The 25,594-nt window shown below is 38.4% G+C and overlaps 3 protein-coding genes across 5 annotated transcripts; 2 read left to right on the top strand and 1 right to left on the bottom strand.

Moving 5' to 3' along the window:
* Positions 1 to 376: 376 nt before the first annotated feature.
* Positions 377 to 1,520, bottom strand: LOC126856570 (threonylcarbamoyl-AMP synthase). Its single transcript, XM_050605189.1, has 2 exons — positions 1,317 to 1,520; positions 377 to 1,240 (listed from the first exon to the last, which is right to left on the bottom strand). Exons 1-2 carry the CDS (start codon positions 1,368 to 1,370, stop codon positions 464 to 466), a joined length of 831 nt encoding a protein of 276 aa, XP_050461146.1. The 5' UTR covers positions 1,371 to 1,520; the 3' UTR covers positions 377 to 463.
* Positions 1,521 to 2,645: 1,125 nt separating this feature from the next.
* On the top strand, positions 2,646 to 16,239 carry LOC126856786 (serine-protein kinase ATM). Of its 2 annotated transcripts, none has more exons than XM_050605637.1 (20): positions 2,646 to 2,861; positions 3,325 to 3,462; positions 3,573 to 3,978; positions 4,083 to 4,421; positions 4,868 to 5,261; positions 5,409 to 6,227; positions 6,432 to 6,630; positions 6,712 to 7,475; positions 7,668 to 7,969; positions 8,374 to 9,565; positions 9,678 to 9,888; positions 10,096 to 10,538; positions 10,615 to 11,211; positions 11,304 to 12,168; positions 12,316 to 13,071; positions 13,144 to 13,620; positions 13,736 to 14,019; positions 14,099 to 14,325; positions 14,739 to 14,913; positions 16,041 to 16,239. In XM_050605637.1, exons 1-20 carry the CDS (start codon positions 2,790 to 2,792, stop codon positions 16,237 to 16,239), a joined length of 8,859 nt encoding a protein of 2,952 aa, XP_050461594.1. In that variant the 5' UTR covers positions 2,646 to 2,789. The 2 variants fall into 2 exon arrangements, with proteins under 2 accessions (XP_050461594.1, XP_050461595.1); XM_050605638.1 differs by having other exon boundaries at positions 16,034 to 16,183.
* Positions 16,240 to 16,266: 27 nt separating this feature from the next.
* On the top strand, positions 16,267 to 25,589 carry LOC126856788 (kinesin heavy chain). Of its 2 annotated transcripts, none has more exons than XM_050605639.1 (14): positions 16,267 to 16,779; positions 17,690 to 17,831; positions 17,915 to 18,088; positions 18,172 to 18,440; positions 18,524 to 18,770; positions 18,863 to 19,099; positions 19,174 to 19,520; positions 19,614 to 19,823; positions 19,946 to 20,089; positions 20,168 to 20,452; positions 20,565 to 20,750; positions 20,828 to 21,031; positions 21,106 to 21,400; positions 22,334 to 25,589. In XM_050605639.1, the coding sequence occupies exons 1-14, from the start codon at positions 16,621 to 16,623 to the stop codon at positions 22,408 to 22,410; spliced, it is 2,976 nt and encodes a 991-aa protein (XP_050461596.1). In that variant the 5' UTR covers positions 16,267 to 16,620; the 3' UTR covers positions 22,411 to 25,589. The 2 variants fall into 2 exon arrangements, with proteins under 2 accessions (XP_050461596.1, XP_050461597.1); XM_050605640.1 differs by having other exon boundaries at positions 16,268 to 16,779; positions 22,268 to 25,589.
* The last annotated feature ends 5 nt before the right edge of the window (positions 25,590 to 25,594 follow it).

Below are 25,594 nucleotides of genomic sequence, written 5' to 3'. Positions count from 1 at the left end.
ACCTAAAAAATAATTACTAAATAAATTCAAATAAATGCTTAGAATTATTTAATGACATTTTATAGGGAAGATTATAAAATGTTTTCAGACTGAAAATAAATTGTGATAAAATCTTAAAATAATCTTTTTTCAGAACAGAACCTGTATATCACAAACAATGCATTATTTTTGATATTAATGATGAAAAAAAAAATTCAAAATACTATATATACAATTTTGTTCTTAATAGAAAAATTAAAATAATTTAAATTTCAAAACTATTTCTTTCATTAAAAAGCTGAGATTATCTTGAGTTTTTTGGATGGAATTAACTAATGAATTACAATGATTTTATATTTACAATGTAAAAACAAACCTTTTAAATGCGTGCTAGAAATAATGAGATAAAATAATTTTTTTTATTGTATTTTTTATAAACATTATACAATGGTTAAATATAATAATTAATGGCCTTTTACATTACTCACGAGGTGCACATATTATCTGTAATTTTCTTCAGTTTGTACTTGTTCAACGTACCAACTATGTTATTCGCTGCAATACCATGGCGCACAATTCTATAATAACCTGGCCTCGATAGATCCACCACGGTGGAGCCAATTCGTCGGCGATCCAGTTGCTTTTTTTGGTTGAACTGCTCGTGGAAAATACCATCGAGTTCAGGCCATAGCGCGCGAAATTCGTCCGGATGTAGATTGCTCGGTTCGTTACTAATGTTGGCACTGGTAAGTGCCAGTGGACCAACAATCTGCGCAACGCTGCGCACAAACTTGTTGTCGGGCACGCGAATCCCTACAGTTTCTAGACCAGGATTGAATGTTTGTGGAAGAGCGGTCGTGCGTCGCAGGCATATCGTGTAAGGCCCAGGAAGCAGACACTCCAACATACGAGATGGCATGTCGTCCAGAATTCCCCATATGCCAATCTCTTTGACATTGCTAAGACAAATCGCCAGTGGCTTGCTTCCATCCCGCCGCTTGATCTCATACAGTCGCTGGACAGCGTGCGGGTTAAGGGCCATGCCAGCAAGACCATATATCGTATCGGTCGGAATAGCGATCACCTTACCCTGCAGCAGCAACTGCGCCGCCATCGCGACGCTTCGGTCGCCACTGCAGAACCAGTGCTTCTCCTGCGGTCCGATTAGCTTCAGTTCGTTCTTGGCCTTGTTCATGTTGACTTTCATAGGGCCCATTGACCTGGGACTCATGATACCTCGAATGCTTTGAATTGCTTGCCTCTATGGAAAAAAAAAAGCTATTAAAACAGTACAAAGAACTTACATAGAAGGAAGGAATTGCAGAATTTAATATTACCTGCTGATTTACGTATTGACTCGCCAAGTGTGAGCACACGAATGATCGCAACATCTGTAGAACAAGGTCATACCCTCATCCGCGGATCTTGTCTGCAATTGCCTGAAGTACGCGCGTGGATGTGAACACTTGGGGCAACGCTCGTCCGTCGAATCTACTCCCTCCCACGCGGTCTGTTTGTTGACGATGACCGTCTCCGCCAGCTTTTCGTTGAAATAAGTACGCGAGCTGAACACGTTTTTTATCTTATAGATGAAAGGACATGTGCGACAAGCGAACCGATTGCCTGTCGGGTCTTCCTGGAATTGGAGAAGATTGGCGCAATACGGACAGAATAGATACTTCATATTACTAAACGAAAGTAAACGAGTATTCTTGATGGATGTTTTTAGAAATCCGGTATCATGTGCTTCACGTTAATGAATCTTTTTTTGAACTTCTGTTCATTACACACGACAGCGATTATTTAATATCTTCATACACTTTACGTATTATAATGTAAACAGTATTAATAATTATAATTATTTTGTATAAGATGATAACAAATTTTTTCAAGTCCTTACGAGCTCTAAGAAGCGTTCTTGTGTCGCATTGAAACACGTGTCTATGGATGCGTTCCGTTTCACGCAAAGAGCGCATAGATCGCTTGGAAATCTATAATATATGTTACGTGAACTATAGATTTTCAGGCAATCTATGCGCTCTATGCGTGAAACGGAACGCAACCTATATGAAGGCAATCAGCTGTCCGCACTTAAGGCCATTGCACGTTAAAAAATTTTAATCGTAATCATAATGCCGTAAAAAAATTGACCAATCACAATCAAACATTCTAAACATAATAAGAATGTTTGAACTGTGATTGGTTGATTTATTTACGGCTTTACGATTATAGCTAAAATTTTTTAACGTGCAATGGCCTTTATCCATGCGAGCTGCGATGCAAATATGCGGTATGGAGAAAAATACGTCAAAAATCTCCACGATCTGATGGCAGGATGGCACCTCTAATCCTTATATGTAACTAGATGAGGAATACCTTGCAGTCCAAAAGATTAGATTAGAGATGGTTTGAAGCATTGCATTGACCAATCAGAATGAAGAAATCTTTACTCTTTTTGTTCTGATTGGTCGTGTGTCATGATTATGTTGTTTATTGGAAAAATTTTTATAGATAACGTTGCGTACTGAATATCTCTAGAGTTCCTAGAAAAACTTTTAGGGACCTTAAAAATAATTTCATACGCGTTTGATTATCTGCCGATAGTCTATGGTTATTTCACTTAAATGCTACGGCATTTGGCGGCATTTTTCGGGGTGATCAAACCTTGAAACATGATCAAACATCGTTAGACTTTTGTGTGAAATTTATTCTATAAGTTTCTAGTGCGGTTATATTTCCTTTTTTACAGTTGACACATCAAAACTTGATGTTTATAAACTCTACGCGAAGAGATCGGAGAAGACGCGAAAATGTCGCGAATATCGGAGAGAATCTATAATGTTTTAAAGCTAGCCAATAGTTCGAAATTGAGCGACAAAAAGGTAATACCATGCATTAATTATCGCTTGTCATCACTTACTGACAAAGAGAAATTGATAGCGATATAATTAATAGTATTATTTTTTTTTATATTGTGATACCATAGAAATCCAGTTTATTTTGTGAAAATAAATATATTTTTAGTTTAATATATACATAATTTTTTTTTCAATTTTTGTCTTAAAACACCTACTTCCAAACAGTAACAATCTATATTCATTTAAAACTTACGTTCATCCAGTTGACAATCTGCAAAAAACTCATGCAAAATCATCTGCTTAATTTTTAAACACTTTGATATATATTATGTATTCCAATCAAACTTGTCTTTGTTTTAAAAAAATTATAGTATTTTAAAAAGTAATTGGAATTTAATCAAAGATTCAAGTTCAATTGCATTACTGTATCTTAAAAATGCTTATTTTCTTTCAGCATTTTTTTGAATTTATTTTTTCTAATTTTTAGAAATGTGTCACTGAGCTATTGGATTTGTATCGAAATGATGATGTTCTTAATGAAATACACGAAAATACGGAAAAAAAATCACCAGGAAGTGTTACTTGGCTCTGTATTATGCATACAGCTCACAAACTAATTCTGAGTGTAAGAAGAATTGCATGTTGAAATCTCTAAAATATTTTTTTTTTTTATCATGTATTTATTATTTGTTTATTGTTTTACTAATTTATGTTATGTTTAAATAATAAAAAAAGGAAGCAGAGAAGCCCAGTAAAGAAACAACTGCCAAAAACAATGAGAGACAGGCTCTCTGTAGTTTAGTGATTGATACAATTCGTCGATCTAATGAAAGATCCGTTGAACTTCTAAATGCCAACGACATAGTTTGTATAATACTGCAGATATTGAATTCCACAATCTATATACATTATCAGGACACATATCTAGCAATACTGGTGAAATATGTATTGCCCAAGAGTACCAATCATAATAACATTACAGCAGAACAATGGAGGGATTTGCTGATAGTTTGCAGGCAGTTATACAAAAAGGCACATCTCAAGAAGCATATTGTGTTAGACGCGCTACAAATGATTGTAGATCATTCCTTCTTGCACACAAATTTAATTTCTCATGTGAAGAATTTATTGCTGTTCCTGGGTATGTTAAAACTTTATCATATTTTCTGAAAATATAGAAATAAAATCGATATCTTTACTTTCTAAAGTAAAGAGCTAATAATACAATTACTTTATGTTGTTCAGAGGAGGTCTTCGAAAATGTAAATAACGATGAACAATTGGCGGAATCCTTCTACAGACTCAGTAGCAGTGTATGCACACAAATCGCGACGGAATCGAGAATCGCGCTTTGTAAATTCAGTGAAAGCATATCGATGGATATTTTACATTTGAATGGCTCCGAGGGAAAGTACAAATTGCTACTAATCTTCCTGCAGATTCATCTAAATGGTAGCGGGAACGACGATGGCATGTACGCCTATAACAAGTGGAGGGATTTGTTACGCAGCATGTGCCAGCTTGTACAAGAAAATTGCAAATTGGACATGCAGTGGCGCAGTTTCATCGAGTTTGCCAGCGAAGGTACTGTTTTATATTGCATATTATACTAATCTAATGCAGATATTTAACGTTTATTTTTTTTTTTAAACATTTAATCTAGAAATCGTATGTTGAGAGTTAAAATTTTTTGAAAAGAGTACAATGCACATTCCTGAACTGTATTTCATGAAAAGTCAATTATCTTACAAAACACACTACTGTATGATTTTAATAAAATAATTAATTATTTTGTAAATATATAAACTTTTGAAATTGTGAATTGTGTCAATAATATGCGAGTTTTCTGTCATTTGAAAGACTTGTCTTTGAATAAAATATTTAAATAAAATATAATATGTTATTAAATATTATTAAATAATTAAATAATTTTAATTACAAAATAATAATATAATATTATAATATTAAATATTTTAAAATATTATTAATAAAATAATTATATAAATATATATATTATGTATTTTTTGCAGTCGTGAAACAAGTAATGGACAATTCGATTAATCTCGCTGCCTCTGTTGATGCAAATTCTCTCGACGACACTTATTCTCAACCGGCTAAACGCAGGCGAACAATGAGTAAGATGGAGAGCGTCATCGATCTAGTAACAGAAAGCAGTCCCGAAGAAGTATGGCCTTTGCTGAGAATTCTTGAGGAAATATTGAGGAAATACCCGCAATGTCTGAAACCACAAGATTTCGCACCTTTGCTGCAACGCTTAACGGAACTCGCTCAGTCTCGAGACGAACTCATCATGGATAATTTGTACAATTTTGCCAGTGTACTCATGGAAAACGAGATGTCTAATGAAAAGGAAGTGCAGGATACCACAATTCATTGGAGCAAGATCTGGGATATGCTACTCAGGTGCATATGTAAATTAATTGAAGATTAGAAAGTTGAAAAATTTTAATTAAATCAACTAAAAATTATCAAATATTTTAATTATTTTTTGCAAAAAGCTACCTCCTAATGTTAATTTCATATATATAATTACATTAAGACTTGTTGTAGGTCTCTAGGAACAAATCAGAATGAAGAGTCGGGTCATTCACTGATCCGTTGTTTTATAATGCACAACAAGATGCCCAATGCAAATGCTCTTCTTAGATTGTATTTGACAAAAACAATCCGTTGGTCGCCGAACAGCGTATGCACGCTACGATGGTTATGCGAACGTGTTTCTCTGCCGCAAAACGCATTTACGTCAATGTTGAATCCATCGCCATCGACTGCGCCGATCTGCGACAGGACGCGTCTCCTGGAGTGGCTACTAAATGTGTCATGGCAAAAGCTAGTGATGCGATTGTCCGATAAAACCATCGAGAACATCTGCACTTTATTGGTGGATCTTGTTCTGAGTTCACGTTGCAGACAAAATATCAGGAAGCCTTCGCAGAAATGCGAGAAATTGCGCGAACCCGTCTTTGTATCGCATCAGGACATCTGTTCAACGGATCTTCCACGACTCTGTCACGCGTCTTTAAAATTCGAAATAGAATTTTCGGCAAAGTCGAAGGATGAGCGTGATAAACGGGATTTCAGGCTGGTGGCCACAGATGGAAGTCCCGTCTCCTATGTGCAGGAAGCATTCAATTTTTTGAAGAAACGATTGCATGACATTCTTCAAGATGAAGATTCCAACGATGAAACAAAAAATACAATTGAGATTCAGGTCGTGTTGATGAAGATAGCGTTCCTAGCAAGATCGCTGTCCAGTCTGAAGCAGCTAGGTATTATTGCAAAGGAGGATACTATTGATCCACTATTTGATATGATGGAGAAGCACCTGAAGAATAGCTTCGAAATTCTAGCAAGAATCGACTGGAGCAGGTACGAAAAGTTTATTGGAATTTTAATGAAACAATTAGTCGTTTCTTTCCTTTTTTTCTTTCAAAACATTGAAAAGATCTGAAATCTTTGATATTTTTGGTATTTGTTAATTTTGACAGTTATTATATTGTAATTAATTATACATACAAAAAACTTGAGTTTTGATCCTTTTTATTTGAAATATTTTACGTTAAATATTTACAGATATGCATGCAAGTATACGTACTTGTTGAGCGTGACTAGGGCATTGAATGTGCTGTATAAGACGACCTATGATGCAGACGTAGCAAAGATAATAGTCTCCGCGTCTACCGTGGATATGTTGAAAAATATATTCGATCTCCTAAATCTCGATACCAATTGCCGTAAAAGCGATTATCACAAGGAACATGACACTTTTCAAGTATTTAAAACAAGAATTCTGTACAGTACTGTATAAAGAAATTAATTTGTTTCAATTTTAATGAACGACTTCACTTTTCAGAAGAGGCACAAGAGTTCCAGTTCAGAGACATCAAATCCGTCTTTGACGAGTCTCCGACGTGAGGATGCGATCCGTCTTCAGGTTGTAGAAGCTTTGGCATCCTTTTGCGCTCTGCGCATCGACGCGGACTGCAACAAATCCTTGCTGCAGACGAAGATGATGCGTAATTTGCTTACCATGCAACAGGATTTTACGAATTATATAGATTATTGGATATCATTAACGATCCTGGAATCGCTCGCTGGGCGTGATCGGGACGAGATTCACCGCGAGTATGCGGACGCGCCGTTGGATCTTGTGTTGAAGGTCTGCCAGAAAAATCCCAGGTACGAGCAGTCTTTGCGCCGACTGTTAAACCTGCTGCCGTATTTCTTCGAATACGCGATCAAATACGTTTATTCTCCGAAGACGATTGTTCATATCCTCGCGCAATTCCACAAACAAATGTGTAAACGAAATTATGGCGTTCTTGTACATGCGGATTACATGAAGTGCGTTTGTAACTGCGTGCGGATCGATCCAAGCTTCTCGTGGAACCATGACGATGTTTCTGACAACAGCATCGTAACATTGCTAGACAGCGTTCTCGACTACATCGGCGATACGCTTTTCGTACTGCGTTCGCAGGCTGTGCGATGTCTACAGGAGCTTCTATCCCTTAAGAATGTTGGGCACAAGTGGAAGGAGAGAATGTGCATCAAGGTGGAGGAAACTGCGTTTAATCTTCTCGATGAAGCCCAACAATCAGGTTCTAATCCACAAAAGTATGAACATTAAAATAAATATATAAAATATACTTGATGTTAAAATAAATTAGATGGAAAAAATTGCCTTTATAACAATTATATTCTAGAATGATTTAAATTCATAAATTTAGGATATAATCTAGTTAATTAAAATTTAATTTATTAAAATTATAATTGCCGTAAATCTTAATTTATTTTTACTCGGAATAGCAACAGTCTGGAAGAGAGTCAACAACTGGATGAGAGAGAAACCAGAACGGCCAGCGCATTGATTGCGCTGGCTTCTATTGTTTGTGCCAGCGGTGTTCTACAGGGTCGCGCCTTGTATGCTATGCTTCGACTGTCGATAGAGAGAAAAGTGGACATGCGGATAGTGCAAAAGGTTCTCTCGTCAGCGGCGCGGCATACAACGACGCACGTATCACTCGTCGAGGATAACTTGAACTATCTACTGACATCCTGGCTCGAAGACGCGCAATACCCGTTGCAAAGATTTCCGTGGGTTCTCGCAGGTAAGGACAGATCATTTTACGACGTTAATATATAACAGTATGAAAATTTTATTTACTGATTAATTCAAATTTTAATGTATTCCTGACTATACTTCTTTTTTTCCCAAATGGAGAGAAATGCGTTATAGCTATTCCGCTGGCCGTTCAGCGGGACTGTGTGAGATTCGCATCCATTAAAAAAACCTCTTTTTATAGTTCCATAGTGCAGGATATGGAGAAGCCTTGCTAACATATTACTTCCAGGGTTCTTCACGTGCACCATTCGGTGTTGACCTTCTATTTCTAACTATATTATAAAAATTTTCAGTATCTGATACCTGATATAATTAAAGACTTAGATTTAAAGAATGATTGATTTTTTTATCTGAACTCGACTAAATTAAAGACTATTATTATATTAACAGGATGCGAGACTGTGGACGAATTCTTTCGAAAAAATGTTAATCACATAGTTCCGATTGTGCTGCGCACTTCGGGTCTCGTCGAAGCCATATCTTTCTGCACGGATTATGCCGGTGTAGCATTCGAAAAAGTCTTCGAGGATGTCTTCCCATCTTGCTTTGCGTGGTTAATATCGCGCGCAATTTCTAACGATGCTGATGAGATGATGCAAAAGCTGACGAATAACACAGACGAGTTTGCACGTACGTCCGATTTTAGTCGATTATTTTACTCTCGTCTGCAAGACGTTTTAGTGGAACTAATACAGAGGCTGCACGACGAGGACGACTTCGAGCGCATTTTTTCGATATCGGACGTGCGTTTCCCAGCGATGGATCCGCCGCATTTCACGCGAGCTACATTAGATCTCTGCTTCGATTATCTAGAGTCGTCTGATCTTCTGCCAGCGACGGGAAAGACATTGACGCGCACACTAGTCGAGCAACCGGCGATGCTACAGAGAATGCTGTTACATTTTGCGAGCGCCGTACATTTGTCACACTCCCGCGAAAACAAACTAAAGCGGTTGTATCAATATGCGTATCTCTGCTTGCGACTGACACGCGACTTCGCAGAACCTGTTTTTGATGAAATTGCCTTATTTCTGATCCGTGACGTGTGCTACAGCCTGTTGCATATGACCAGAGAAAATGATGACGAGACACTCACCACGGCATGCTGCACGTTTATGGATATTTTTCTAACACAAGCGCTACCTGCGAGAGCCGTGGAGGTGCGGGACGTTCTTAGATTCGTTGTAGCAAATCTGATTGACTTGGCGCAATCAAACACGAGCAACGTTAGCCAAATCGCTGCAAGGTTACTCAAGTTTCTTGTGGTGGAGCAAAAAGACTTTCTGCGAAAAGCTATCGCGAAGCTCAGTTCATTCCCAAACCACACAATTTTTCAAGATGTGAGGGAAGCTCGCAATGCCGTCAGATCAGAAAAGTACAGAACTGCGCTATGCCTCGAAGACGAACTGGCGCGTTTCTTAGACGCCATAAGTGAAGAAAACGCCGAGTGTACATTGGAGGATCTCGTGAATCTCACGCAACAGCTGTCGACAAGGAAAATGGAGTTGAGGGAGCTGCATCGAAAGTTGGAAAGGCCATATCCCGAAGACGGTGCCAGTATCCTGCATCGACTAATATTCAAGTAAGTAGGCAGTTCACCCGAACTATTCATTTTTTTTTACTTTATTGTACTAACTAATTCATTTTCCAACTATCTGCGCTTTGCAAAGTATTCTCGAAAATGTATTCCTCAGACTCGCCAAGCTGACAGAATCGTCTAATTCGCGTGTATCGATGGAAGTCGCCAAATGTCTCGGCGAACTGGGCCCGACGGATTCCACTGTGGCTCTGCGACCGGCGGGAAGTCTCGTCCAGGAAGCAACCTATGCGATAGAGATTTTGACTTATCGGTCCGTCGCGATGTTAACGAATTTTCTCGTGGAATACACGGTGGAACTTCGCAAGGTTTTTATATCTTTATATTGAAGTTATCATTCCATATTATCTTAAGTTGTTATTGCAATTAAATCTGTACGAGATTGTGACGAAAAATCTAAGATAAAAAATCAGATGCAAATATTTTATCATTTTATCAATTCTTTCTTTTAAATTTATAATCAGGATCCTTTAAAGATAAATTAAACTGAAATTTGAAATAAATTTTAATTTAAGGCAAGTGCCGACGCCCTTTACGCGGTGCTATCGACTTCCTTCGGCCATAAACTGTACTCGGACTTCGAGTACACAAGGAACTTGTCGAACATCCTCGAAGAGTCCGTGCCTCTGAAGATTGATTACATTCGACCATTTATTCATGGAGGTTACGTTACTCAGACTTCCTTTAATGTAAACACTGCGAAATTTCGCAGTGTTATGAATTCGGAAAATCCATTGTGGACTGTTCAGGACAACGAGAATTACGCTGAATGGATCGTCAAGTTAACCTGTGGCATCGCCGAATGCTTCACCGACTCTTATCTAGAGAGCTTTCTGCCAGTCTGTCAATTCAGTGTCAAGTTTTGCGAGTTGATTCTGCCGAGAATCATATATCTTGTCATTTATCGAAACGGCAAATTTATCGGTGTCATGTGTGACTGCGTCAATCAATTCTTCAGGTATTATCACTAACGATATAAATTAAATTTAATACCGATTGAAATTAATTATTAAATCCAACTATATAATTACTAGACAACACTTTGCGATCAATCACGAGGCGGAAACTGTTGCATCATCGACATCGAAAAGCGGTGGTTGCGACCAAAAAATCGTACGCTGCATGCTAGACGTGGTGAATCATGTGCGGGCGCAGCTGCCGGACGGCACGACTTTGGCACTCGATTATGTCAATTTGGCCAGAGCTGCGCACAAATGCTCCGCGTATTATACGGCTCTGCTATTCGCGCAGCTCGCCTGCCAGTCGATCTCGTCAGACTATCCGGATTTTAGTAGTGATCCTAGAATTGATTACATCTACGAACACCAGCCATCGGTCGGCCGGGTGCTGCAAGACATTATGCTGGACACTTACCTAAATATCAGCGATCCGGATGCTATGAGTGGCGCCGGATCATCGCATTTGCTTAATCAGGACTCTCGAGTGCAGTACTATGCTCGTACCAATTGTTGGGACAAAGTCATGCTCGCACAGGACATTGAGTTGTCGCACAATGGCAATCACTTATCACTGACAAACTCCAGAATGGAAATGGCAAACGCGTTACAGTGTTCGGGATTGCTGTATCTCCAATGGCAATTTCTGGGCAACTGTCTAGATGAAAAGTTAAGGTGAGATTATATGTAATAATTATATAAAAATTTTTGATGCAAGAGGAAATGCGGTTATATCTGTAAATATGTAACGAAAATATATTTAATAGTTACGAGTGCGCGTGGAGACTCGGCAATTGGGATCTGTTGGTAAACGATTCCGTAGCCACCACTAATCAAAACGACTTTCAATCGCAGCATTTGCGATTTGAATCTTTGGAGAACACATTTCACGTACACCATTATGACGCGCTGAAATGCCTTCATGAAAACGACCGACGAGGTACGGAACGGGCAATCGAGCGCGCTCGTTTAAGTGTAATTCGCGGATTGCGAATGATCAGTCTAGAGAGCAGTCGAATCATCAATAAGAAATTATCGCAGCTGAGGTTATTGCGCGAAATTGAACAATTGAATTCAGCGGCCGATTCGTCACAGGAGGAATATTTAGAGATATTGCAACGCTGGAATGCACACGAGATCAGCTTGACAGGTCAGTTCGACTATGTGGAACCAATTTTATGGCAGCGTATCATCATGTTTCGCATCCGGGAATCCCTGTGGACGGACACGAACATACGAGAAGCGTTCTGTGCTACTTGCCTGGACTTGGCGGAAGTCGCGATGAGTCAGGACAACTTTCAAGTGGCCACCCGAGCATTAGGCACGCTAGCGACCCAACAAAACCTTTCTACGGATTTAGAGAATCAACATCTCTATCAAGAATCGCTCCTGGCGTGGATGAAACACGACCAGGTCATTGCACGCCGTCTGCTACGCAATCTGATCGAGAAGAGGAATCCGAAGCCGAGTCTGAAAGCCAAAGCTCTGCGAATTTATGGCGACTGGATGGCTGAAACCAAATCAGAGAATCCGCAGGCAGTAATACAGAAATATTATCTGGAATCCATCAAGATCAGCGAAGCTATCAATGAGCAGACGCCTGATGTAGTTAAAGATTTATATGAAACGCAAGTAAGAAAACAAGTGTATACAAAAAAATGATTTTTATTAATTAAAAAATTGCGTGTAAAAAGTAATTTTTTATCCAGTTTTTCAGTTTATTAAATTAATTAAGTATTGCGTACTTTATATATACACGCCTTTCATTATCTTTTTTAGGTTGCGCTGGCGCGCTTTGCTGACGCGCAGTATGAGCAAATCAGCGCATACATGAACTCTCCAATATACGAGTCATTAAAGGAATACGCTCGTAGCAATGAAGCTAAAGTCTTAGATCAGGCGCAGATAAAGAATCAGGATATCAAGCGTGCCGTGATAATCAGCCAGAAACAATCGACAAACGACGCGGCTGAGCTAAAGAATATTGAGCAAGAAAGGCGTAACTATCTCGCACAGGCTTTAAAGTATTACCTGAAAACGTTGTGCAGCAGCGAGGAGCATAATCTGCTCATCTTTCGACTGGTGGCACTTTGGTTGGACAACATGCTCGATAACGAAGTGAACGAGGTACTACTGGACGAATTAGACAATGTGCCATCCTTTAAATTCGTGCCACTAGTGCCGCAATTGGCCGCCCATGTGAGTAACGATCTTAGGAACCCGCGGAGTTTTTCCACACGGATTTTCAAAATCCTCGAGCGATGCGCTCTAGAACATCCGTATCACACGTTGCCCGTGGTGCTGGCGCTTAAGAATTTACACAGCGATCCGGAAACCACAGTTACACAGGAGGAACGTCGCGTGCTGGGCGCCAAGAAGCTCCTCAAGCGATTGGCCGAATCACCCGTACACGAAATCGTCAAAGAGATGGAGATTCTATCGCGGGCATTGTTGAATCTCGCTTACTGGCAACCCAAGGGCAAGTGCTCTACCAGAAAATGTTATTCGATACCACGAGATCAATCAATATCCAAGGTAGCTTTGAGAAAACATTCGTGTAAATTGCGATTTTCAAAATCTGATTGATTGATCGATTATTTTCTTCAGATTAAAAACTTGGACAACGTTCTTCTGCCGACTCTGACTTTACTCGTGAGACCATCAGGTAATTATGACAACGTAGTCGGCATAAAGATGTATCAAGAGACCTGTGAATTTGTTGGCGGCGTGACCGCGCCTAAGAAAGTCATCTGTGTCGGCACTGACGGCATACAGCGCCGACAGTTGGTCAAAGGCAAGGACGACCTACGGCAGGATGCGGTGATGCAACAGGTGTTCACTGTGATAAACACACTGTTACGTACTTGCAAAGAGACGAAACGGCGAAATTTGCGTATCAGAACGTATAAAGTGGTGCCGCTGACGCAGAGATCAGGCGTGCTGGAGTGGTGCGACAACACGGTTCCTATTACGGCAACCTTACTGGGCAATCCGAATGGTATACACAGGAGATATTATCCACGTGATTTGACTGCGGAAGCGGCCAGAAATAAAATGAAGGACGTCGCGCAAGAGTCGAATGAGGCAAGTGATACCCATTTTTGGAACGTTAAGATTCTTTGTGTTTTAATTAAAATTCTAGCTCATTCTGTGATTTTGTTCTTAAAACTTTCTTTTTTTGTATTATGATCTTATCCAGATAAAGTTAAAGGTTTTCCTCGAGTGTTGCAAACGCATGCGGCCGGCGTTCCATCACTTTTTCGAAGAGAAATATCGATCGCCTGAAACTTGGGTCGAGAGGACACTCACATATACGCGCAGCGTTGCCACCACGTCCATCGCGGGTTACATTCTGGGCCTCGGCGACAGACATTTGAGTAATATTCTCATCGACGAGCGCACCGCCGAGGTGGTGCACATCGACTTTGGCGTAGCTTTCGAGCAAGGCAAGGTTCTACCCCTTCCCGAGACCATTCCTTTCAGGTACAGCGGATTCGAAGAATTAGACTTTATATCTCATCTTCATTCGATTTTAAATCAGCATATATTTGCTCTATCGTAGATTAACCAGGGACATCGAGGTTGCCATGGGTGCTTCCGGTATCGAGGGGACCATGAGACGCAGTTGCGAAGTGACCATGACGATGCTGCGCGATCAGAGGCAAATTATCATTACCCTTCTTCAAGTCCTATTGTACGATCCGCTTTTCACGTGGGCCATTACACCAGAGAAGGCGTGCAAGATGCAGAGTGACGTCGTAAAAAATTATTCGGAGAACAGCGGGCGAGGTAAAGGAAATTAAGCGAGACAAATATATACTGGTCCATTAAATACAATCAGAAAATTTAAGTCCCTCAATTCAGAAAAATTATCTGAAAAAGATGACGCTATTATTAATATTATTTTGAGCTCTGAATTTAAAACATCTCGATTATTATACTATTATAACATTTTAACGATTATTGTCGCTTTTAATTTATATAATAAATGTAGAATATCACATATGTAAATTGTTCGCTAAGCAAAAGGTGTCTCAATTCTTCTAAAAATATATAGGAGGATGTTCACGAACGACTGACCAATGATTTTCTGATACATACAATTTTTTTATTCTTTAGAAATATTAGATTATTCTAATTTGAATCAATGGGATATAATAATCGCCATTTCAATTCATTATTAATTTTTATTTGCTTTTTAGCATCCGTAGAGACTAATAAAATCGCCAAGAGAGCTCTTTTGAGAATTGAACAAAAACTACGAGGAACGGAGGATGGTTTAGTATCCAGCATTCCGGGACAAGTCGAAAGATTATTGCAGGAGGCACGAGACCCCGCAAATTTATGTCGGGTCTACTGTGGCTGGCAACCATATTTGTAAATATCAATAATTTTTTTATAAGTTTTCTATTTAGTTTAAGTTATAATGTAACTGTAACATATTCGATATATCGTTTTTTATATTAAAATATTAAAAATTAATTAATGTTATGGTTACAGTTTTTTAAATAAATTTTTGAATTAATAAAGTTAATTAAAAGTTCCATATCTGCATTGACTACTTCGGGATCTGTTGCGCTAACATCGAAAAATCAAAACAAATCGAAATATCGAAATTTAGAGTTACGTTCGTAGATCTACTCGTCGAAGTAAAGTAGCCTGTGGACAATATTTCACTTGACAAGTGATATTTTTTTCGGACATACTGATTGGCTGCTGTTGCAGTAAATTTTTAGTAAATTCTAATAATTCCTTCTTCGATGACCAATCAGTGCATTTATATGATAAATAGTAACTTTTTTTTTTGTTGATTGGTCAAATGCTATTTTCTTACTTAACGAATAGATATATGAATGTAATTGATGATATTGATATATATTATATTATATCACATTGAAAAATTTATTTTGCACTCTGAACAAAATGTATATCGAATGGCAAGGTAAAGGAATATGCAAGAAACCTGGAATTTTAAACAAAAATATCTGCAAGATCAGGAAATGTTTAGGTAATTTTTTTGTTACAAGATTCGAATACATCATAATCTCATACCAATAAGTTTTTTTCTTCATCGATATATTTTTTAAATCAATTTTTTAAAATTACAATTCCAGAAAAAAAAGATACTAATTCTTTGATAAAAGACATATATATATATATATATATATATATATATATATATATATATATATATTTTTTTTTCCATTCATCAACGCGGTCGCTGGATTCTTCTAGAAATAAATTGCCAGAGTGACATGTAAAAATCCAAAGCGCGAGACAGATATTAACCCGGATGAGACAGCAAAGTCCATTCTCGCGAGCGCGTTCCTATTCAATTTCGTTTCCGAGGAAAAAGAGCGCGCGCCGACTCTCGTTCTATACCGTGTACATAAGTAGGCTTATATATTAGATGAATACATATCACACATACAACACATATACACTCACACACATCTCACAGCTCATCATCGATTGCGCGCGATCTAATCGCTCGTAGAGCGTAGTTTCTCCGCAGATAGGCCATCGCGTTCGTCGCGTTGGGTTTCGCTCCGCTCTCGTTCTCGGCCTCCTCGGAAACGAGCTGGCGATCACGAACTGAGAGAGAGAAGTAAACGAAATAGAGCGAGCGGGAGAAGGGGCCAGTGGGATAGGATCGAGTGGGCCAGTCAGTCGGCCACTTATCGGCCGCCATCTTGCTGCTAGCGAGAACGGTGACAGACGGGCTTGTCTGCTCTCGGAGCGAGGTAAGGGAAAAAGAAAAAGAGAGAGAAAGAGAGACAGAGTAAGGGGGAAAGAGAGAGACGGCGCGGTTCCTTCATGCGGTACGGGCGCCCATCCCGTCGTCGTCGTCGTCGCCTCCGAACGATCGCGGCCGAGAGTAGTTGAGAGCAACTGAGGGTAGTCTAAGAGTAACTGGAAGCAGCTAAGAAGAGTAGCCTAAGAGTAGTTGGGAGCAGCTGATAGTAGCCTAAGAACAAGTGGAGAGAAGAGGAGGAGTAATCGGTTGCGCCGATAATAAAACTCGAGTGTTAAATATACGCACACACGCGTGCGTACGGTATCGTCGTCGCCTCCTCTCTCGCGATGGCAATGGAGACGCCGAGGGAGCGAGAGATCGCCGCCGAGGATAGCATCAAAGTAGTCTGCAGGTTCCGACCGCTCAACGATTCCGAGGAGAAGGCCGGCTCCAAGTTTATCGTCAAGTTTCCGGCCGGGGGTGACGAGAACTGCATCTCTATCGGGGTAAGTGACACGAAATTTCTAACGTGGACGTCGTCGAAAGACAACGTCTGACGATCCCTCGGGATCCTCCCTTCCCTCGTGGGTGTTGTATATACAGTTAGATACACGAATATATATGGTTGTATATAGATATGAAATTATGATTCATAGCTTTTTTAAGGATCATGGATATCTATTTTGTACTGTATTAATATTTTTATTTTTTATTTGAATTTAATTTTTATTTTTTAGCTCGAATTATTGGAAATTATTGTTTGTGATAACTACAGCTGATGTACGATTTGATGTATTTTCTATAATTTGAAAATATGCATTATTCAGTTATTAGTTATTTCATGCAATTAAAAACACTTTCCCAACATTGAATAATACAGCAATTTTATTTTGTACTACGTCTATTATTTTTGTTAATATTTTTTATTTATTTAGAAAATATTGCATGTAAGAACAGCAATGGAACAAGTTGACTAAATACTTTATAATTTTTAATTATTTAAAGTATTAAATATATATTTTTCAATAATTTGAGACATTTACAAATGTTACTAAAAAAGCACAGAATAATGGAAGAATAAAAATTTGTCAAAAACTTGAAACATATAATAATTGTAAGAATAATAATTAATAATAATAAATTAATAATAGATGATTGAAATTTTTATCTTTTGTATCCAGAAGCATTTCAGTAATAAGAACCTTGGATGAATATTATTTTAGTATAATTTTTTCCTCCTTTATTAGGTATTTCAGTAAATACATGTAATGAATATGTTACAATGATTAATAAAGTCAAGTTTCACGTCTTACACATTTAATAACATTTTGATAATAAAAGATAAGTTTTGTTGACTACTCAATGTTCCCAAAATAAATAAATTTTTAGTGATATATATATACATATCGATTTCAGGGCAAAGTATATCTCTTTGATAAAGTATTCAAGCCGAATGCCACACAAGACAAAGTCTACAATGAGGCGGCAAAATCTATCGTCACGGACGTTTTGGCAGGATATAATGGAACCATTTTCGCATATGGCCAAACATCGTCAGGTAAAGGATCCTCAATTGATTGAAGGCATTTATTACAGAACGTAAGCAATAAAATATGCGTATTTTACGCATTTTACGCACAGGTAAAACGCACACGATGGAGGGAGTCATCGGCGATCCCAACAAACAGGGTATCATCCCCCGAATCGTCAATGACATTTTCAATCACATCTATGGCATGGAGGAAAATTTGGAATTTCATATTAAAGTATCGTACTTTGAGATTTACATGGATAAAATCAGGGATCTTCTCGATGGTAAGATTGGATCCTACGTTTGTGCTCATTGATAAATTGTGATATTTTAACAAATGTAATATTTATAAATTTGTTTCACGCAGTATCTAAGGTTAACTTAAGCGTACACGAAGACAAGAATCGGGTGCCGTTCGTGAAGGGCGCGACCGAACGTTTCGTTTCTAGTCCAGAGGAAGTGTTCGAGGTGATAGAGGAGGGCAAGTCGAATCGGCACATAGCCGTGACCAACATGAACGAGCACAGTTCGCGTTCCCATTCCGTTTTCCTTATAAATGTCAAACAAGAAAATCTGGAGAATCAGAAGAAGCTCTCTGGCAAGTTATATCTCGTTGATTTGGCCGGTTCGGAAAAGGTGAGATCGCGTTTAAATTTATATGCTTCTTGTATATTTTGTTCTATCCCATAATTTTTGTATTGTTCCCATGCATGTTACAGGTTTCTAAAACCGGTGCTGAAGGAACGGTCCTTGACGAGGCAAAAAACATCAACAAATCCCTGTCTGCGTTGGGCAATGTAATCTCAGCCTTGGCTGACGGCAATAAGACTCACATTCCTTATCGCGACTCTAAGCTAACAAGAATTCTGCAAGAATCGTTGGGTGGTAACGCCAGAACGACGATCATCATTTGTTGTTCTCCCGCTAGCTTCAATGAATCGGAAACAAAGTCGACTTTAGATTTTGGTAAGTTCTTTTTTTTTTGTCGTGAACGAAACAATATATTTCTTCAACACATTGCTTGATGGATTTTGTGGAACGTATTTGTTGTTGAACAGGTAAACGCGCCAAGACAATCAAGAACGTTGTATGCGTAAACGAGGAATTAACGGCCGAAGAATGGAAACGTCGCTACGAGCGCGAGAAAGAAAAAGTGGCCAGATGGAAGGGCAAGGTAGACAAATTGGAAGCGGAACTGTCACGTTGGCGACAGGGCGAGACCGTCAAGCCCGAGGAGCAAGTCAGCCTGGTCGAAGCACCAGATGTTACCACGCCAATCAATGTCTCCGTCGAAGGTAATTATGAATAAATTAGATAATTAATAATTTATGTAAATTATGAACTTTATCTTTAATTCTTTGTCTTGTAGGCAAACTGGACGATAGTCCGATGCCTGCCACTCCCGGTGGCGGTCTCATGATTGGTTCTCTCTCGAACGAGGAGAGACAGAAGCTCGAAGAGGAACGCGAGAGACTGTATCAACAGTTAGATGATAAGGATGAAGAGATCAATCAGCAATCGCAGTATGTCGAGAAGCTTAAGGAACAGATGGAGGAACAGGAGGAACTTATCGCCAGCGCGAGACGAGATTACGAGCAGCTACAACAGGAAATGAACCGAATACAGCAAGAGAACGAGAGCGCTAAGGAGGAGGTGAAGGAAGTACTGCAAGCACTGGAAGAGCTTGCCGTCAATTACGATCAAAAATCGCAAGAGGTAACTATTCTTGTAAAAAAAAAAAGAATTTTACCCTAAAAAAGTAGGGCGAAAAAATCATAGCCTTTCTTTCATTTGTTACTTCAATTTTAGGTTGAGCTGAAAAACAAGGAACAGGAATCCATGACGGAAGAGCTACTGGCTAAACAAGTAGCTCTAAACAACACTGCATCCGAATTGCAACAGTTGCGCGACATGTCGGCTCATCAAAGGAAACGTATCGCGGAGATGCTAGCGAATTTCCTAAAAGACTTGGGCGAAATTGGAGTCGCAATCGGTGGCGAATCTAACGAAAATCTAAAAGTAAGGATATATTCAATTTCTGAGTGGAATAAAGATAGATATCTAAAACTCAGGTTATTTCATAATTGTATGCATTTTGTTATTTATTTTACGATTTTGTCAATTATGATTTCGAATTCAAGATTGCTCCACCGGAGAGCAATGGTAAACTCGAAGAGGAATTCACAGTGGCGCGACTGTTTATTAGCAAGATGAAGTCTGAGGTGAAAAACTTGGTGCAGCGATGTCAGGGATTGGAAAGTTTTCAAGTGGACTGTAACAAGAAAGTAAGTAGCTGCACTTCATGTTATTATCATCATTCTTTTTTCTCCAATTAATATTTGTTTTATGTAAATGTCCCATAGGTTTCTGAATATGAGAAGGACTTGGCCGAAAGTCGACTATTGATCTCGCAACACGAGGCACGTATGCAGACGCTGGCGGAATCGATGAAGGAAGCTGACGCACGCAAGCGGGCCCTGGAGGAGGAGGTAGACGCCTTGCGCGAGGAGTGCGCCAAACTGAAGGCTGCCGAACAGATGCAGGCGGTCACCAACAAGGAGAAAGCCGAGGAGAAGGAGGCGGCGACAAAATTGCGAGTGGCTCTGGAGGAGCAGATGGATCAGTTGAGAGATGCGCATCAAAAACAGGTTACTATCTATGGAACGACTAATTTGTATGCTTGTCAATGTTTCATTTAGTTTTAGACTAAATAATAATTCCCTTTTTAAACGCGTGTTTGTGATTCGACTCTTATTCAAGGTTGCCGCCCTTCGAGACGAGCTGTCCCAGAAGCAGGAGTTGATCAGCGAACTCAAGGATCTGAATCAGAAGTTTACCCTGGCGCACCAGCAGATGCAGTCCGATTACGAACGGTTGAAGCAAGAGGAGGCTAACAAATCTGTCAAGCTACAGGAACTTGTCCTGTTAAACGAGCGCCGAGATCAAGTACGTTCAAATTCAAAAAATGTGAATAAATTTGTTGTGTAAAATTTATTTTTACGATCACGTCGAATCGATTACAGGCGAGAAAAGATCTCAAGGGGTTGGAGGACACAGTAGCCAAAGAACTGCAGACCTTGCACAATCTGCGTAAATTATTCGTCCAGGATCTGCAAACTAGAATAAAGAAGACTATTAGCGCCGAGGACAATGAGGACGACGGCGGTTCTCTCGCGCAGAAACAAAAGATATCCTTCTTGGAGAACAATTTGGACCAACTAACGAAGGTATATCATTGTTAATTTACGACATATTAATGTATGTTTTTTTTTATTATTAATACACGTTCGCGCTATTGTAGGTGCACAAACAACTCGTCAGAGACAATGCCGATCTTCGTTGCGAGCTGCCTAAATTAGAGAAGCGACTACGAGCGACGATGGAACGTATCAAGGCTCTCGAAACAGCGCTACGCGATGCCAAGGAGGGCGCGATGCGGGATCGTAAGCGCTATCAGTACGAGGTAGACCGCATTAAGGAGGCAGTCAGGCAAAAGAATCTCGCGCGTCGTGGACCGAGCGCGCAGATTGCGAAGCCGATTCGCGCGGGTCAACATCATTTGAGCAACGTCAACGCCATTAGGACTGGCAATCGTGGTAAGGAATAAAACTTTTGCTTCTTTCGCTATAAGAGTCGCGCCAGTTAAAATTGTCCGCACTTTCTCTTTTTTTCGTAAACTTCTCGCGTTTTATATATACAATCATCTTGTTTTGTTTTGTTTTTTTTTTTCTTTCAAGTTTGTTTAATTAAAAATTATTGTTGCACGATTGTTTGTTCGGTTTTGCGTTTCAAAAGAAAGAAATCATAAATATATATCTATTTTATTTATATTCAATGTCTTAAAATATTGAATATGCAGTACATATTTTTTATTGCAGTACATATTCTTTGTATTTTTTACAATTTATGATACAAAAAATGAAAATGTTATGTAAATGAAAAATGCTCATCTTACGTTTTTTTTTTTTTTTTAGTACATTTACAAATTTAGTATTTGAAACCTGAAAGACTCTATATTTTTTCTTCCTACGAGTGAAAAAACATTAGAAAACGCATGCAGTAAAAAAATTTATTTTAAAAAGTTACACTAACAAGATCTTTAAAATTTTCTTTTTATCTAGAATTTTAGACGAAAATACCTGGAAGATCAGGAAATTTTTTTTTTTTGCAAGATTTGAATAAATACCCTGACGAAAGAAACGGATAAAAACGAACAAACTTCGCAAAGCATTTCTTTTTTTTCCTAAGGTATCGATCGCGCATTTTTTTGCATAGCGTGCTACTAATTATTTATTGAAACGTTCTCTCTCTCGATTGTGATGTATCATTTTCTTAATCGTGATTAGTTCATTTCTCGCTCTCGCGAAATATGAAATTCTGAATGATCGAATGTTGCTTTGGATATTTATTTGTTTTCCTCTCTGTTTTTTTTTCCATGTTCCTGATCACATACACACACACAGATATGGGTAACAGCGTACAGTGATGATCGTGATCGCATAATGCCAAAATACCCTTCACTTTTACAGAAAACGAATGCAAGAACGCTTTCATCGATGAAAACAAAAGAATTCCAGCGGCTTTTATGTATAATGGATATGCATAAATGTTATAATTATTATTATTATATTATAAAAAAATAAGGGCAATAGTACTATATTATCCGCAAGGAGAGCACCGCCAGTTCTTTTTTTCTTTTTATTTTTTTTTCTTGAAGCAAGCATGTGCTTAGATATATATATATAGGATAAGAGTGCAATTGTTATATGTACAGAATGTACGGTAATAACTACAGTGCAGGTAGAGCGAGTGGGAGTCCTCTACCATTTTGCAATTTTTTAAAATTAATTTCTCATTAATTATTGCAAAAAATTGCAAAACCACGGGTGAGACTTTTCTACTTGGTTTTACCCGCTCTACTTGCATATGCGAAGTGACGCGGTTATTACTGGACATCCTGTATATACGCGAGCGCTGCATGTCCTATCGATGTGTAAATAGCTAATTTTTATAAATTATTTAATTTAAAATGTGTCACATATATGCATGACGATGATGATGATAATAGTGATTCGATAATAAAGCGAGTGTTTCTCAATCGAACGAATGCGGAGAAGTTTCTCTCGGAATATTTTTTACTTTGATCAGTGTGTTTCTATTTGAATTGCTCGAAATTCAGTCCGATGTCTCTCTTTCTCTCTCGAAAAAAAGAGAAAGAAAAGAAAGAAACGAATACAGTAAGAATCGTGTCCCAATCCTCGTTATCTTGAAAGTAGCAAAGAATACTTAAGACGCTTTTAATTCAGAATCCACCTGATTAAAAAGACGATCGGACATGCGGCTTCGAGAGCGAATGTAAATGTAATTATGGCTTATACACGAGTATTGTCATAATCATAAGAAGTCTTTCTCTCTCTCTCTCTCTCCCTCTCTTTCTCTTTCTCTTCGCTAACTAAGGCTCTCTCGCCGGAGGGCACACTTGACTAAGCATGTCAAGCGAATTGCTAAAATTGCTTCTCCAGAGCGTTTCCGTTTCAGAGCCAGAGTGTATCTGTATATCTATGTGTGCGCGCGTTATTAGAGCGAGAGAAATTTATGAGGAACATTTTGGAGGGACAGGAAGAAACCATCGTTTACTTCGCACTTTTTCGTCTACTATTTTTATACTCTCGCGAAAGGCCCCTTTTTCTTGTGCTAATGATTAAAAAAGTGATCTTTCCGAAACGCACAGTGTTGAGAGAAGTCTCGGGAGTCCCTCTTCCCTTCATTTCATATCCTCTGAATTATCTGTTTGTGAAAGAGTCAATCGAGAGAGTTAAGGTCTATATTAGATTTCTGAAGAAAGAAGAGAAAAATAGCTCTTATCGAAAAATTTCACACTCTTTTTTTTAAACCTAATTTAATTCTCGCATTATCTTCTGTACAGATGTCCCATTTACACGTAAAACTTATATCATTCGTAAATCTGTTGTTCTCAAAGTTTCTGGAATCGCATACACGATATTCTAGACAGTATCATTAATCGAGATAAGATACAAATCGAGCCTCTTACTCTTGCATCTTATACTCTTACTCGAGCACACTCCTGCATTTTTTCTCTCTTATGCGACATTTTACAATCTTGCATTCATTATCGCTCTTGAAAAGATCCTGTCTTCAGGGAAGAAACGGATAATTTTTTTTTACGCAAAAGTTTTATATATATATATATTTTCGTGTTTAACGATCACTTTTTCGCCACATACTTCCTGTTCCTCACCCCCTCCCCTTTTTATCTTTCCTTAACTTTTGTGATATGTAACTGTATCGAGAGCGAAAAGAAGCTGCGTTTTTTCTTTTGTTAAAATACGTAAGCAAGAAAATGACCGACAACAAAGAGTATGTGTGTGCGTGCATGTATAATGTGTGTGTGATGCATTGCGCGGATGCAATTATTGTTGAACTAAATATTTTTGTCGGATCTATATGTAAATATACGATATATATATATATATATATATATATATATGTATGTAACAGGTGCAAACTGCGCTCTTGTAACGCCGTTCACGTTAATTTCGCGATGAAACGAACAAGGCGGAGGTAAAAGAGAGCGTTTCTTAGTGCACGATTGTATTTATCGCAGATATAATAATACACACTTATATAATGTTAACATCTCTCCTCTCTAAGGCGCGTCCTCCTTAGATGCCGATGAACGTATTTTCCCGAATCGAGTGCTAATGTAACTATAAGGTTCATCGTGCTGTTTCCCCTCTCATCTTCGTTTTTCTCATCTCTCATATTTTTCCGTCGTTAAAATTAATGATAATAAAATTAATTTTCGATTCTCTCACTTCTTCTGTCGCTCGTTTTCTTTTTCTCTCGCTTATAAATCTAAAGAACTGAAAAAATTTGTGTATAAATATCGCCGCCGAGAGATTTTTGTGATAATCATGATCGATTCCGTTATTACAATATGTAACGTGCGATAATGTAAAAGCACCAGGATGTCGGCCAACGGATTTGACAAACGCGGGGAAGACACGATAAAAGCTATTAGCGTTATTATTTTCCTAATATCTTGGGTGTGTGTCCGAAACACTGCACTTATTTACTGCAAAGTCAAGTAGGCGAATTGTAACAATTTTATGTGCACGCGCAGTAAGTTACTGTTGAAGAGGAGGTCGATCTACAACCTACTATTTCTTTGTCTCGACAACGAGAGCGAGTAAAATAAAAATTGAGATAAAAAAAAGAAAAGAAATAAATCGTCGCATTTCCCGTTTCATTGTGAGACAATTCAGAGAATAGATTCTTTAGATTTACAGCACGGATTTCCGAATTTCGTGTAAATCCATCATAATATATTTCCTTCCCGCAACAGATCGAATTCAGATCTACCTCATCTGAAACAGAATGCATAGCTAACGAGATAGAAAACAAATAAAAACGCATAGATGCAATTCTAAACATTTTCCTAGACTCTGTCAGGTGGTAGTAGATTTGTATGCAGGGTGTAGAAGAGAGGCTGTAGCTACAAGGTATTATATATAAATTGTAATACACTATTCTTCTTGGATTAAAAAATGTAATTTTAAGATATTATAATTAATATTCGATTTTATCGAGAGATGAGAATGCTTACATTAAAAAAAAAGAAAGAAGAACGCAGAAAAAATCATATTAAACGATTGTATTTACCTATTTATTTATTGTCGCACCGTCGTACTCTGTCTCGGCGAAATAATCTCCGAAAGAAATATATTTATAAGGTAACACACACAATAAAGTATATTATACATACACAT

This window comes from Cataglyphis hispanica, chromosome 19 (genome assembly GCF_021464435.1).
Source record: "Cataglyphis hispanica isolate Lineage 1 chromosome 19, ULB_Chis1_1.0, whole genome shotgun sequence".
NCBI classification, from domain to species: Eukaryota; Metazoa; Arthropoda; class Insecta; order Hymenoptera; family Formicidae; genus Cataglyphis; species Cataglyphis hispanica.
Note: the sequence above shows the minus strand (reverse complement) of the source record. Positions and strands in the feature narration are given on the sequence as shown.